Here is a 13,055-nt window from a genome sequence, read left to right as displayed (position 1 = left end):
CTGTTTGTCTCTTCTAATATGTTTGGTTTTTCTATAAAGCTTATTCTGGGTGCTATTATTGCTTGTTATGAATTATTCTGCCAGCTGAAGCATTTGCAGAGCTGCTGACCCTGACAGCTGGTGGCACTTGTTTTTGAAAAGACACAGAACAGCTTTAATGTTTAGAAGAAACTGACCAATAATTTTAACTAAAGGTATTAGTAAGCAACAGCAGCTAAGAAAAACATTGCAGTTTATTCTCTAAGGGATACATCCACTGTAACACTTTTTCTTCACTAGAAACACATTCTGAACTCTGTTAATAGGGTAGGAAAAGAAGAGCTTTTTAGGCACTTTGTCTGGAAGCTGTAGCTAATTTTTCTGAAAAAGAGAAAAAGAGTGGAAAATAGGTTTAAAACCCTGTTAGAGGGAGAGTGAGAAACAGGCTCACCTGAAGGTATATGCTGTGTTCCTCTCCATGGAGCCCTCTTGCCAGAAATTTGTTTCTGTGGCAACAAACTCCTTTCTAGCTGGGTTGTCTTGGAGTTTGATCTGGGATTGCTTAGGCTCAGATCTGTCACCATGCCAGAATTGAATAGATATGCAAACCTGATCTGACCTACATGTAACAGAGAGGGCACTCTGCTGCTGTTCCTGCTGCTCCACAGGAGCTGTTCTCCTGACATTCTCCATGTAGATATTGCTACAGACAGCTGGTGCTGCTGGGGTGAGCCTGGACTTTCCTTTCTGGACACTGTTGCTTTAGTCAGCAAGGCTTCAAGCTTCCTTTCTCTTCTTGTGTCCTATGGGCCAGCAGTAAAGACACAAAGCCTTGAAGAGAGGTTTAGTTGCCGACAGAGGAAGGGGAGCTAAAAAACAAATTAATTACAAAAGCAAATGTAATTGAACTCTCAAAGTTCAGTCACTTTAATGACACCTGAATAAAATGCTAAAATATCAGTAGGGAAGAATGGAAATATTTCCGAGATCTCTTGGTTTGCCTTTCTTTTAACTCAGTATTTTAGTAACCATTAGAATGTTTTCATTTTATATCTGGAAACATTTCATGTTCCTTCTGCCAAGGAAGGAGAGCTTTTTCTCTGTGATGGATAATGATTTAGTGTCTACTCACATCTAATTAGAGGGTGAATCTGGTTTATGCTCCATGTTTAAGAACTGTTCAGACATAGCTTTTAAAATAGCAATTGTCTTTTAAACTTACAAGAGGCTTAAACTAAAATCCCTGAGACTATCGTGTCAGAATATTATTATTTGGAATTTGAACTTATGTCCAAATTTCAGAGCTGCTTTTACACCTCCACCCAAAAGCAGGACCTGGATTTCTGTACAGCTCTCAATTTGGAATCTCACATCTCCTGTGCCAGCTTTTCCATCTCCTCATGAGCTCATCAGAACTCCCCTGTAACAAGCATTTGATTCTCTCCCTTTTCTCTGGTCAGAAGCATGTTTGGAAGTCTGAATGTTTTACAGCAAGGTTGTTGTTTTTGCTGTGAATTGCTTCTTTGATACGATTAAAGAAGGGGGAGGGGGTGGGTTGCATTTCTATGAGGTCATGCCTCTCCAACTATTTTTCTCAGTTTTCATGTTGAACCTCTTTTATCCAGAAATGGAAAATCAGGAAATGGTAATGTAAGCAAACCTGCAGATACAGATGCCAGCACTTTATTTAAAGTGATTAATCCACTGGGAACTAGGTTGTTGGAGTCCTGTACCCTCAAATGAAAAAGAAAAGCACTGACAATTTCAATAGTCATCCAGGGAGCAAGAACAGCAACAAGGGAAAGAGCACAGAGGAAAACCTTCTGCAAGGCACACTGCTTCTCGTGAGAACACTGAGAAATAACAATGGAGGAACATGTCTTCCATGTGAATATTGACTCAGTTCTACAGGAAACTTGGTTAACCTCCAGAAGGGAAACTGAAAAAAAGAGAAGAAATTTAATTAAAGATAGCAATAAGGGATGGTATAGTAATGTTTCTACCAACTAGATGGGGACTCTGAAGACATGCACAAATATGCACACACATGCATAATGCACCCCACACACCACCCCTCCAATTCTGTATCCAAGGGAGAAATACAGAAACACAAGAGCCAAAAAGACTCAATTGAGCCTAAAAGGAAATGAGCTTAGCTAAACAGAAGTGCGTGGAAGGGCGGATGGTGTGCTAGACTAGGAAGAATTGGATCTAGAACAGAAACATGCCTGAAGTGCACAATGGTGATCAGTGTAAGCTGGAAACACAAACCGTACAAAGGCACAAAAGAATGATTTTCGTTTTTTAGAGGCAACAGTGCACACAGTGTTAGGTGCTTCAGTTGAACAGGCTCCTATCCCATGATGAATTTATTATCTTTGATTAAGATAAATCCAAACAGAGGAAAAATAATTAAGTTGAAAAATGAGGAGTGGAAGGGAAAAGTCTTCAAATACTATAAGCAGCTTTTCATTTTAGCATGTGTTAAAACTTTTGCTTTAACAAATGAAATGAATCATATACTGAATCATATATGCAGAAAATGGCATTTTAAAAAGAGATTACTTTATTGAATGTATCATTATTTGCTGATGCATGAAATAATGAAAATGCAAACATTCTCCTTAAACGGGAGATCTGCTCAATCTCTTTAGACATGCCAGAGTTTCAACCACATTTCAGTTAGACCCAGCAATTTTTCTATCAGACAGCCTTTGCTGGTTGTCAAGTGCTATTAGTCAGGCATTGATTATGGATGTCCCAAGCTTATCAGCAGCACTGTGCAATAAGTGCTGTCCATTGAATTTTCAGCAAACAAGGAGAAAAAATTGTATAGATGGGTGTTTGGTTGCTTTCCAAATGACTTTTAGTTAATGAGATAGTTTTGTTTGGAGGGTATGATGTTCTGGTCCTTGGGTTCAGAGTGGCATTACAAAAGATGCAAGCAGAAAGATAATTTGGTCCCTGCTTCATTCTCTGATTTGCCAGTTTTTGAACAAGTTTTCCCTTGAGTGAAGCTGGGGAAGCTTGACAGAAAGGACTGCCATGCATGTTACTGGCATTCCATTCTCTTTCTGGGTGAGCATGTGGGTACAGAGAGCAAATTGATCTCAATACACTCAAGGTAGAGGCTGACAGCCAGTTCTTCACTCAGACTTGTTGTGCGCTGGCCAGGATGGGGTGCACTGGCCAGGATGGGGTGCTCTGCCCAGGATGGGGTGCTGGCAGTGTGCTGTGGCCCATGGTATGTAAATGGATGGTTCATGGTCAGGCAGCAGAGAAATCTGTGGGTGACTCCCATTGCTCCCTTTGGGTAGTGACTCTGAAACAGGGGCTTATGTGGCAGTCCTGGGGCTACAGGGACACACTGGCAATCCAAGAAAGGCAAAAGTCATTGGAATGCAATACAGATATGAATTCAACCTGAAGTCACTGACTTCAGTGCAAGATATCTAGCATTGCCTGATGTAGCACTGTGCTGTTGTCAGAGCAGACTGCAGCAACAAAAGAGGCAATAATACAGTTTAGGAAAATGATTCAGAAGGATGATTTTCCCCCAGGCTGTAAATGGTAAAATGAATCAGAGCTCATTTAACTCAGAAGGGTGAAGTTCCTATATCTCAATCCTAGGCTACAACAGTTGTTCTAGTCATTGTTCCTTACTAATATTGTATGTTGATCATGGCTTTTGTGGCTTCTAATAAGCAAGACCTGTGTAATCTTGGCTTTTCTTGCATTGTCCTGTTCAATAAGGATCAGTGTACAAGTTTGGAATTATCAGCAGTTCTGTTGTCTGTGTCTGATTATTACTTGCCTGCTGCTTCTTCAACAGAGGCAGGATGGATTTTTGGCTTTTGTCAAGGAGGATTGTGAGGGAGAGGGACACTGATTTGGTTGAGATTTTATTTCAGGGGAAAGGAAGATTTGGAGTTTTTTCTCTGAGTAATAGAGTGATTTAAGATGTCTGCAGGAAGTGGTGTGATGTGTTTTTCTCCACCCACTGTTCTGTACTTGAGCAAGTCATACATGAAGCTCCAACATGTGCCCTGTGGGTAGGATCTAGTCATAGTAACTCAGCAGTGAAATACTTGGAGGGTCATGTCGTCCACTTCATTGATCTTTAACAGCAGGAAGTGGGGGGCAAATGAGGGTCATTTTTTAAAGCTGTGAGGCAGCTATAGCATGACTAATTTCAGCTGTGATTCACCTCCCTGATACTACTTGGACTGCTTGCCTGAAATTACACATTGCATGAACTTCTTATTACCATAAATAGGGATTTTCCAAAGATTTTTTTTTTCAGCACTTTCTTGTGCTCAACCAGTTGTTCAGACCTCACATGAGGTAAAAAGACCCTAATCCTAGATAAAGAATAAGTAGTAATGTGAGATAGAGTGAGGGAACAGGCAGATGTATTTGCCAAGCTACTGTCCATGATGCTTGAGAAGTCGTGGCAGTCAGAACTCCCAGGTGACTGGAAAAACAGAACCATTGTACCCATCTTTTAAAAGGATGAATGGCAAACCCTGGGTACTACCCATGTGTTAGCATCACCTCTGTGTCTGGGGAGGATCACAGGACAGACCCTCCTAAGGAGGATCACAGAACAGACAGTCTGCTAGGGCACATCAGGGACAGGGAGGTGATTTGGGACAGCCAGCAGAGCTTTACCAAGGGCAAGTCCTGCCTCATCAGCCTATGGCCTTCTATGATGGAGTGACCTCATCAGTGGGTGAGGGAAGGGTCAGAGATGTCATTTATCTGGACTTCTCTAGAGCCTTTGACATGGTTCCTCACAACATCCTTCTCTCTAAATTGGAGAGAGATGGATTTGATGGGTGGACTGTTAGATGCATAAGTAATTGGTGGAACACTTGCATGCAGAGGGTCATGGTCAATGTCTCAGAGTCCTAAAGGACCTCAGTGACAAGTGGTATCCCTCAGGGATCCAGACTGGGACCAGTTTTATTTAGCATTTTCATTAATGACATAGATGAAGGAATTGAGTGCAGCCTCAGCAGATTTGTAGATTTGTAGATGACGCCAAAGAGAGGAGTGATGCACCTGAAGGATGGAAGCCATCCAGAGGGACATGGACAAGCTCAAGAAGTGAGTGCATGGGAATCTCAGGAGGTTTAACAAGACCAAGTTCAAGGTGCTGCACCTGGATTGGGGCAGCCCCGGGTATCAACACAGGCTGGAGGATGAACAGATCAGAGCAGCTCTGCTGAGAAGGACCTGGTGGTGCTGGTGGGTGAGAGGCTGGACAGGAACACTTGGAGCCCAGAGAGCCAAGTATGTGCTCTGGTGAGACCCCACCTGGAGTGCTGCATCCAGCTCTGGGGTCCCAGCACAGGAAGGATGTGGACCTATTGGAACAAGTCCAGAGGAGGGTCTCCAAGGTGATCAGAGGGATGGGGCACCTGTCCTGTGAGGAAAGGCTGAGAGAATTGGGATTTTCCAGCCTGGAGAAGAGGGGGCTCCAGGGCGACCTAATTGCTGCCTTGCAGTACCTGGAGGGAGCCTGGAAGAAAGATGGTGGAAGACATTTTACAAGGGCATGCGGTGATAGGACAAGAGAGTATGGCTTCAAACTAAACAAGAGTAGGTTTAGATTAGATAGCAGGAAGAAGAAATTCTTTACTGTGCAGTGTTGAGGCACTGAAAGAGGTTTCCCAGAGAAGCTGTGGATGCCCCATCCCTAAGTGTTAAAGGCCAGGCTGGATGGGGCTTTGAGCAACCTGGTCTAGTGGAAGCTGTTCCTGCCCATGGTTGGAGCTAGATGATTTTTAAGGTCCCTTCCACCCCAAACCATTCTGTGATTCTATGATATTGGACTAACTGTGCTAATTATCCCACTTGCCTCCCTTGCCCTTCTTCTTAAGTTGCCCTTTATAAGTGCAGGCATAAACAAAGAAGCCCAAAGTCATAAAAACCTGAAAGGGAAAGGTATAGAAATAGAACACGGAATTCTCAAAATATCAAAAGATGGAGCAAATGGAATTATTTACTCAAGACTGTAAAAAATTGCATGTCTGTGTTAGGAAAAATTGGACATTGATGACTAATTAGTCTTTTGTTTTTGTGGCTTCTGAAAAAAATGTTGCTGACTTCCTTCTTTGATAATAGGTTTATCAGACCAGTCATCTGTTAATGGCAAAAGTAATTTGTAATTTACAGAACATTTTTACAGTTCCCTTCACCTGAAACAGATATACAGAGTAATAATTATTATAGTCAGAGGTTCACATTAGAAAAATCCACTTGCAAGTTACAAACACTGAATAGATTTTGCATAGATGTAAATTACTTTGGTTTAGAAGCTCAATTTGACTCCTCTTTTTCACAAAACATTGGGTTATGTCTGTTTCACCCTAGTTTGTCATAATTTCTGAAACATTACCAGCAATAATTCACAAATTGCTGTAACTAAATTCCCTGGAGTGCACATAGTTTTTTAAAATATCTGTTAGCCTTTGCTGATCTGTTCTCCTCTATGCCCCCATCCTATTGTTAAAAATAATTTTGTTAGATGCTGGTTAACAATTCTGTTTCTAAAGACCGGAATAAAACCCAACAGTAAATATTTCAGCTATCTTTATATAAATATATATACAAATATACTCATATACCATATAAACATATAAATTCTATATTATATATAGAATATATAAAATTATATAACATATATAATACGTTATACATATTATATAGTATATAATATAGACACTATTATGATATATTATGATATTATTATTATAGATTATATTATCTAAATTCTATATTATAAAAATAAATATATATATTTGTGTTTGTGCTTCATATGTACATCTTTCATTGCTTTTAATGGTTCTTTCTACTTGATATCCTTCTAGAATCAGAATGGTCTAGTTTGGAAGGGGCCTTTAAAGGCCCTCTAGTCCTGCAATGAGCAGGGGCATCTTCAACTAGACCAGGTTGCTCAGAGCCCCATCAAACCTGACCCTGAATGTTTCCAGGGTTGGGGCATCCATCACTTCTCTGGGCAACCTGGGCTAATGTTTTATCACCCTCATCATAAAAATATTCATCCTTGTATGTAGTCTGACTCTACCCTCTTGTAGTTTAGAACCATTGCCCCTTGTCCTGTTGCTACAAGTCCTGATTAAAAAGTCTGTCCCGATGTTTCTTGTAAGTCCCCTTTAGGTACTGCAAGGCTGCAACAAGGTTTTTCCAGAGCCTTCTCTTCTCCAGGCTGAACTACTCCAAATTTCTCATCCTTTCTTCGTAGGAGAAGTGCTCCACCCCTCTTGTCTTGTTTCTGTGCTCCAACAGATCCATCATAATTGTTCCGATTAAACCCAAATATCATTGTGCTCTTTCTTCATTCTTGGTGGTGCACCCAAATTTCTGCTTTCCTCTATTTCTTTTTTCCCTCAAAGTTGCTCTAAGGGTATTATGCCTTTCCTTCCTATTTTATGTTGTTTGACCAGTCCCTCATCTCTTCTGCTGCTCATCGCTTCCCTGCCTTCTTATCTGACCTTGTGCTTCCAGGTTTTGTGAAACAGGATCAAACAATCTGACAAACCTGTAAATGTTGAAGGAAGCTTAGCATGTGAATTTTAGGGCTGGTGTTTGTGTAGATAATGACCTGAACCAAATCCTAAACTGAAAGCACCCCGGGTTTCTGATTCCAAGATTTGCAGGACAGTTGAAGTCCTGCAATGGCAGCCAAGTGTCTCAGGCCTCTCTGCACCGTATGACAGGTGCAAGGACAGATTAAATAGCAAGAGACCATGCAGGCACACAAGGATGCTACACTCCCTGTTAATGGAAGTGGGTGCTTTGTGGATAAGACAATCTGGGTGCACAACGGTTGCAAATTCCAGCAAGGAAATTCTTTGGTTCAGCCACATTTGTCTCTGCCAAAATTATGTAGGCCTAGTTGCAGACAGATTTCTTACAATGAAAATTGTAGCAGTGTTCACTGAAACTGAAAAGACCCACCTGGGCTCCATGCTACTACTTGGTCCAAGGTGAAGAGGCTGTTGCTGCCAGTGGCTCTGGCTGCTTCCTGTGGCATTGCCAGCAGGCAGCACTTGGCATGTGAGCTGCCCCATCGTTCATGGTGCAGGGGCAAGTTGTGTTTGTTTAACAGCTAAGGCACACAGGAGTTGGGAAAGAAAAGAACTGTTGTTGAACTCTCCAGTGAGTAATAAAGTTGGCTTGTTTAAACCACGAAAAAGCGAGGCTTTCTGAAGCTCTGGGATCCTTGGCTTTGTTTCTAACCCAGGAACAAGAGAATTGTTTGGAGCTCATGTAGATGAAGAGAGTCTTCTAATTTATTGCCAAGCTTAGGCTTAGATGGGTATCATCTAAAAGATGTGGGTATATAGAAGAGAGAAATATTGCCTGGAAATGACTGCAGACTCGTGATACTGAAGGTGTTACATAAACTATGATAAAAAAAAGTCACACAGCTGCACTATATCCATATTAAAGCTGTCTAAAAGAAATGACTGTGTGTTCCTGTTCATTACTGCTTTCAGCTTAATGATTGTCTGCACCCCAGATGTTTTTCATAGAGCAACTTTTAAAATTTTTCTCTTCCCTCTTTACAGAAGTGGCCAATAAGTAATAAGAGCTATTTGTCTTTTCTCTTCTATATCCTGCATCACCTTTCCTTCATGTTCCACTTTTTCAGACAGCTTGTAAAGTATTGTGTCACATCTTCTTAATAACAGAGTGGGCTCTTGCACACCCATTTGTTTAAACCTGCCAGTGCATTCCTTTGATACCAGGTTTGTTGAGAAAATCCTACAGTTTCACTCCCTGGCTGTTGCAGAGCTATATTTAGTGTGCCTGGTGCTGGGGAAAAGTTGAACTGCCTCTGTATTTCCATTTGGCTGCTGAGTCTGTCCTTAGCCAGGCATGAGTGGTCAAAGGCTACAAAGGCAGCCCAGAGCCCACACACTGAGGAGGCCGAAACAAGGGAAGGATTTCCTGGCTCACTGTTGCCACTGACCAGAACAGCTGTTGCACAAGAATCTGGATCTTTCTTTTTCATCCCCATCTTTGAAACGGAGGAGGGACTGATAGCACAAGGCGAAGAGATTTGTTACAGCCAACCTTCTCTTCCTGCCCCTTTGAACAGCCCAATCCAGCCTTTCCTCCAGGAGCAGGAAATGTTGCTGTAATCATAAGTGTATATTATATTACCATAATATTGTATCAATAAGGCTTTTGCTGCCTCCTTCACATTCTGCATTCTGGCAAGGCTTTTAAACTAAGCAGAAATGAATTTACTTATTACAGAAAATTATATTCTCTGTATGAAAACAAAATTTGATAAAAACATTTAGAGTTCTTAGAGGAAAAGAAACATTTTCAAAAACCACTGCAGCTGTAGAGTACATCTGCTTTTCCTCATACTGTGATCCATAATGACTCACTGGGTAACACTGAGTGAAACTCAGTGCTAGACATATAAAGATAGTTCTGAATTTTTAAAACTGTCAACAACTTTTTAATTACTATTTGGCCCTATTGACAGGAGCTGGACACTGGCTGGGCACTGTGCTGGTAGATATGATGGCAGGTCTCAGATTTTAGGTATTTTAGAGAATAACTAAGGTGTGCCAATCATCATGTCAGGCAAACCCTTACATGTAAAAGTCGCCAAATCATTATACAGAAATGCTATGAAATACAAGCTCAGGCCTGGAGCTCTGGATTGAAAAGGTGGGTTGGGGTAAGAAGGTTATCAAACCTGCCTCAGCAAAGATTCTGTGCACTGCCCTTGTCTGCAGATGGAAGAGATATGTGATGGTTATGAAGCCTTGGAGAAATTGCATATTGTTACAGGGGAGCTAATGGCTCCTAGGTATCAGTGTTTGGGGAAATTTGTACTTAACTTTAGTGATTGATTTCTGCTGTACGCCAGCACTACTAACATTGTCATGTTTATTCCAGGGGAAGGTTATGGCAATCTCCTGGAGCAAACTTCAAACTGAAGCACAGGTACCTGTGCCTGGGTCCCCTCACAGCATTTCTCCTGCTGAGCTTGATAAATGAGCTCTAACTATTGTGACAGCCACAGTGGGGAGTGTGAGTCTCTTAAACCCCAAAGGAGCTGTTGAGTCTGAGAGGTGGAGGAGAGCAGAGTGCCAGACTTGAGCAGTCTTTCACACAAATTGCACTGGACAGTGGAGTTGAAAGTTTTGAGGGAGATGAACTTACCTTGGCCTGTTGTTTCATGACTGAGAATTTCTGAGCTCTCAAGGATATTTCCACCAAAACCAGGACTGATGTTCCCTCTGTTGGAAAGCAAAAGTAAAAGTAAAGGGATGAAATTCATATCCCAATTCTTATTTGTGTATGTTTGCCATAAATTCTGTGGAACTATGCTGGTTGAAGCTAAAAAATGAAATTCTTTGCAGGTTTGATCACTTATTTCAGCCAGGCAATTCTTTTCTGGCTTAAAGCAAATGACTTTTTTTCAGGTTCTACCAGAATAAAGCCTATCTATCATTATTTTAAAGAAAACTCACATGTATTGAACAAAATTATTTGGCAGTAACATCCTCAAATGCTAAAGCTGACAGTAATTTTACTGTAGAGTGGTCATGTTTTTGTAAGCATTGCCTTGGAAGAAATTTTATGTTCCTAGATGGGACAGAAGATGATGACAAAAATGCAAATTAGCATAGCAAACAGGACAAAGCAGCAAAGCCTTATCTTTGGATAGGGCTTGTTTTGATTCCATAGTACCTGAAGCTGTGAAAGGAGTACACAAGAGCACACATTGTTAACTTACAAAGGTGTACCCAACATCCCTGAATCCTCTGAGGAGAGATTGAAAGACATACAGTCTTCCTGTTCTGCACCACCAGGTACAACATGCATTCCCCTCAGACTAGGCACAGTTTGCCCTGCTGTTCTCCAGTGCTGAGCATCTGTGCCCATGTGAATATACCATGAGGTGATAAAATGCTGGGTGGGCTATTTCATGGTTCAGTTGAGGGTTTCATCACTGAGAGCTGGGTCCAGGCTTGACCTAGAAGAACTGAGTGCTAATCCACTGTCAGCAGTGGTTTTGGTGTATTAAATTGTTATAGTACAGTTCAGTAAAGTATAGCATAGCATAGCAATGGCTTCTGTGGGTATGTGTTTGGATTATACCAGATTCTTCAGGTGAAAACAATTACATCCATATTCAGGGAAGATGAAAGGAAAAATACAAATGAATCAGTCATAAGTGTGTGGGTTTTGGAGCTGATGGCAAATAAGGAATATTTAATAGCATATCCTCTAGAACTGAGACTATGGAGATGCCCTGTACCAGAGTTTCACCATGTCCTTCCAACAGAAGAAGACAGCTTGCTTTCAGGATTGTTTTTACAAGTAACTGTAAGAGAAAGTGCTAAAAATTCCTTTTTTTTTTCCTGCTTAATTGAACTGGATATTACATGGTATCTTGTATGTAAGGGGAAATTTAAGAAATGGAAATTAATAATCAAGAGTTTTGTGCACCCTACATCCTCTGAGGAAGTCTGAGTGGACTGCTGGTTTACCAGAGACACCTTTTCCATTGCAGTCAAAAGTGATTACTGCTTTTCTGCCCCATCTGTAAACCAGAGATGATATTTCTTCACATTTTAGATACCTCCAAAGCTAAAACAACAAATATTTGTAACTTGCTTAGTGATTCTGAGTCACATAATTTTCTGGCACTTTTCTGTTATGTACTACGAGTTATGTGAATCTTGATTTCCCAAACAAGCTTTATCAAAGATTTAGAGCTAGGAAAAGGCAGCTTTCTGAAAAGTGTACTATATATTTAACAATTGTATCCCTTCTAAAGATTTCCTTGTGTTTTATCTTCAGGTTATTAACATCCTGCAGCAAGTAATCACTTCAGCTGAAAGGTTTGTGGAAGAAATAAACTCTACATGAAAACTGAATGTAATTAAGTCCTACACTCAGGACCCTGATGAGTGATACACAGGGAGAAGTAGAAGATGGTGAATTTCACAGAGAATGTGACTGAGAAGTGCAATATTAATCATGAAATCCACGAGACATTATCCCCTGTGGTGTACATATTTGTGTTCATATTAGGCTTGCCAGCTAACTGCCTGTCCCTATACTATGGCTATTTACAGATCAAGGCTAAAAATGAGTTAGGTATCTACCTTTGCAATTTGACTATAGCAGACTTGCTGTACATATTTTCTTTGCCTTTTTGGCTTCAGTATGCTTTACAGCATGACAACTGGACCTATGATGAGCTGCTGTGCAAGGTGTGTGGCATCATCCTGTATGAGAACATCTATATCAGCGTGGGCTTCCTGTGCTGCATCTCCATTGACCGCTACCTGGCCGTGGTGCACCCCTTCCGCTTCCAGCGCTTTCGCACCATGAGGGCTGCTGCCATTGTGAGCTGCATCATCTGGGCCAAAGAAATCATCACATGCTGCTTTGTCTTCACACACGGGGAGATCAGCATGGATGCTGAGAGCCACTTGGTGTGCTTTGAGCATTATCCCATCAAGAAATGGGAGCACAATGTCAATTACTACCGCTTCTCTGCTGGCTTCCTTTTCCCCTTCTTTCTGCTGGCCTTCTCCTACTGTGGGATTTTACGAGTTGTCCACAAGAGTCCTGGCACCCAAAAGAAGAAGAAAATCCAAATTAAAAGACTGGTATCAAGCACTGTTTTCATATTTTTAGTCTGCTTTGGACCATACCACATCCTACTTGTAGTTCGTAGCTTGTTGGAGAACAACTGCTCATTTGCTGAGAAAATATTTAATGTTTACCATATTTCTCTCCTGTTAACCACTTTTAACTGTGTTGCTGACCCAGTATTGTACTGTTTTTCCAGTGAAAGCACTTACCAGAACTTTGTCAAGATGAGAGACTCTTGTCTAACATGTTTAGGCCATCTGAGTACTGAGACAAAGGAATCCTATCCACTAAACACTACTGAAACTCCCAACAGAAAACAGCCTGAACAACAGCCAGAGTTATTACAAATACCACTTGATGGTGCTGGAATGAAGGACTGCTTCACAACTAATGCAGACAGCCTATAG

General features: G+C 41.2%; 1 protein-coding gene across 1 annotated transcript; it reads left to right on the top strand.

Annotated features, from left to right (window-relative positions):
* The first annotated feature begins 11,960 nt into the window (after positions 1-11,960).
* GPR68 (G protein-coupled receptor 68) lies at positions 11,961-13,055 on the top strand. The gene has a single exon (XM_030949926.1). It carries the CDS (start codon positions 11,979-11,981, stop codon positions 13,053-13,055), a length of 1,077 nt encoding a protein of 358 aa, XP_030805786.1. The 5' UTR covers positions 11,961-11,978.

Source organism: Camarhynchus parvulus, chromosome 5, assembly GCF_901933205.1.
Source record: "Camarhynchus parvulus chromosome 5, STF_HiC, whole genome shotgun sequence".
Classification (NCBI taxonomy): domain Eukaryota; kingdom Metazoa; phylum Chordata; class Aves; order Passeriformes; family Thraupidae; genus Camarhynchus; species Camarhynchus parvulus.
The sequence above is the reverse complement of the archived record's forward strand: the minus strand, read 5'-3'. Positions and strand labels throughout refer to the sequence as shown.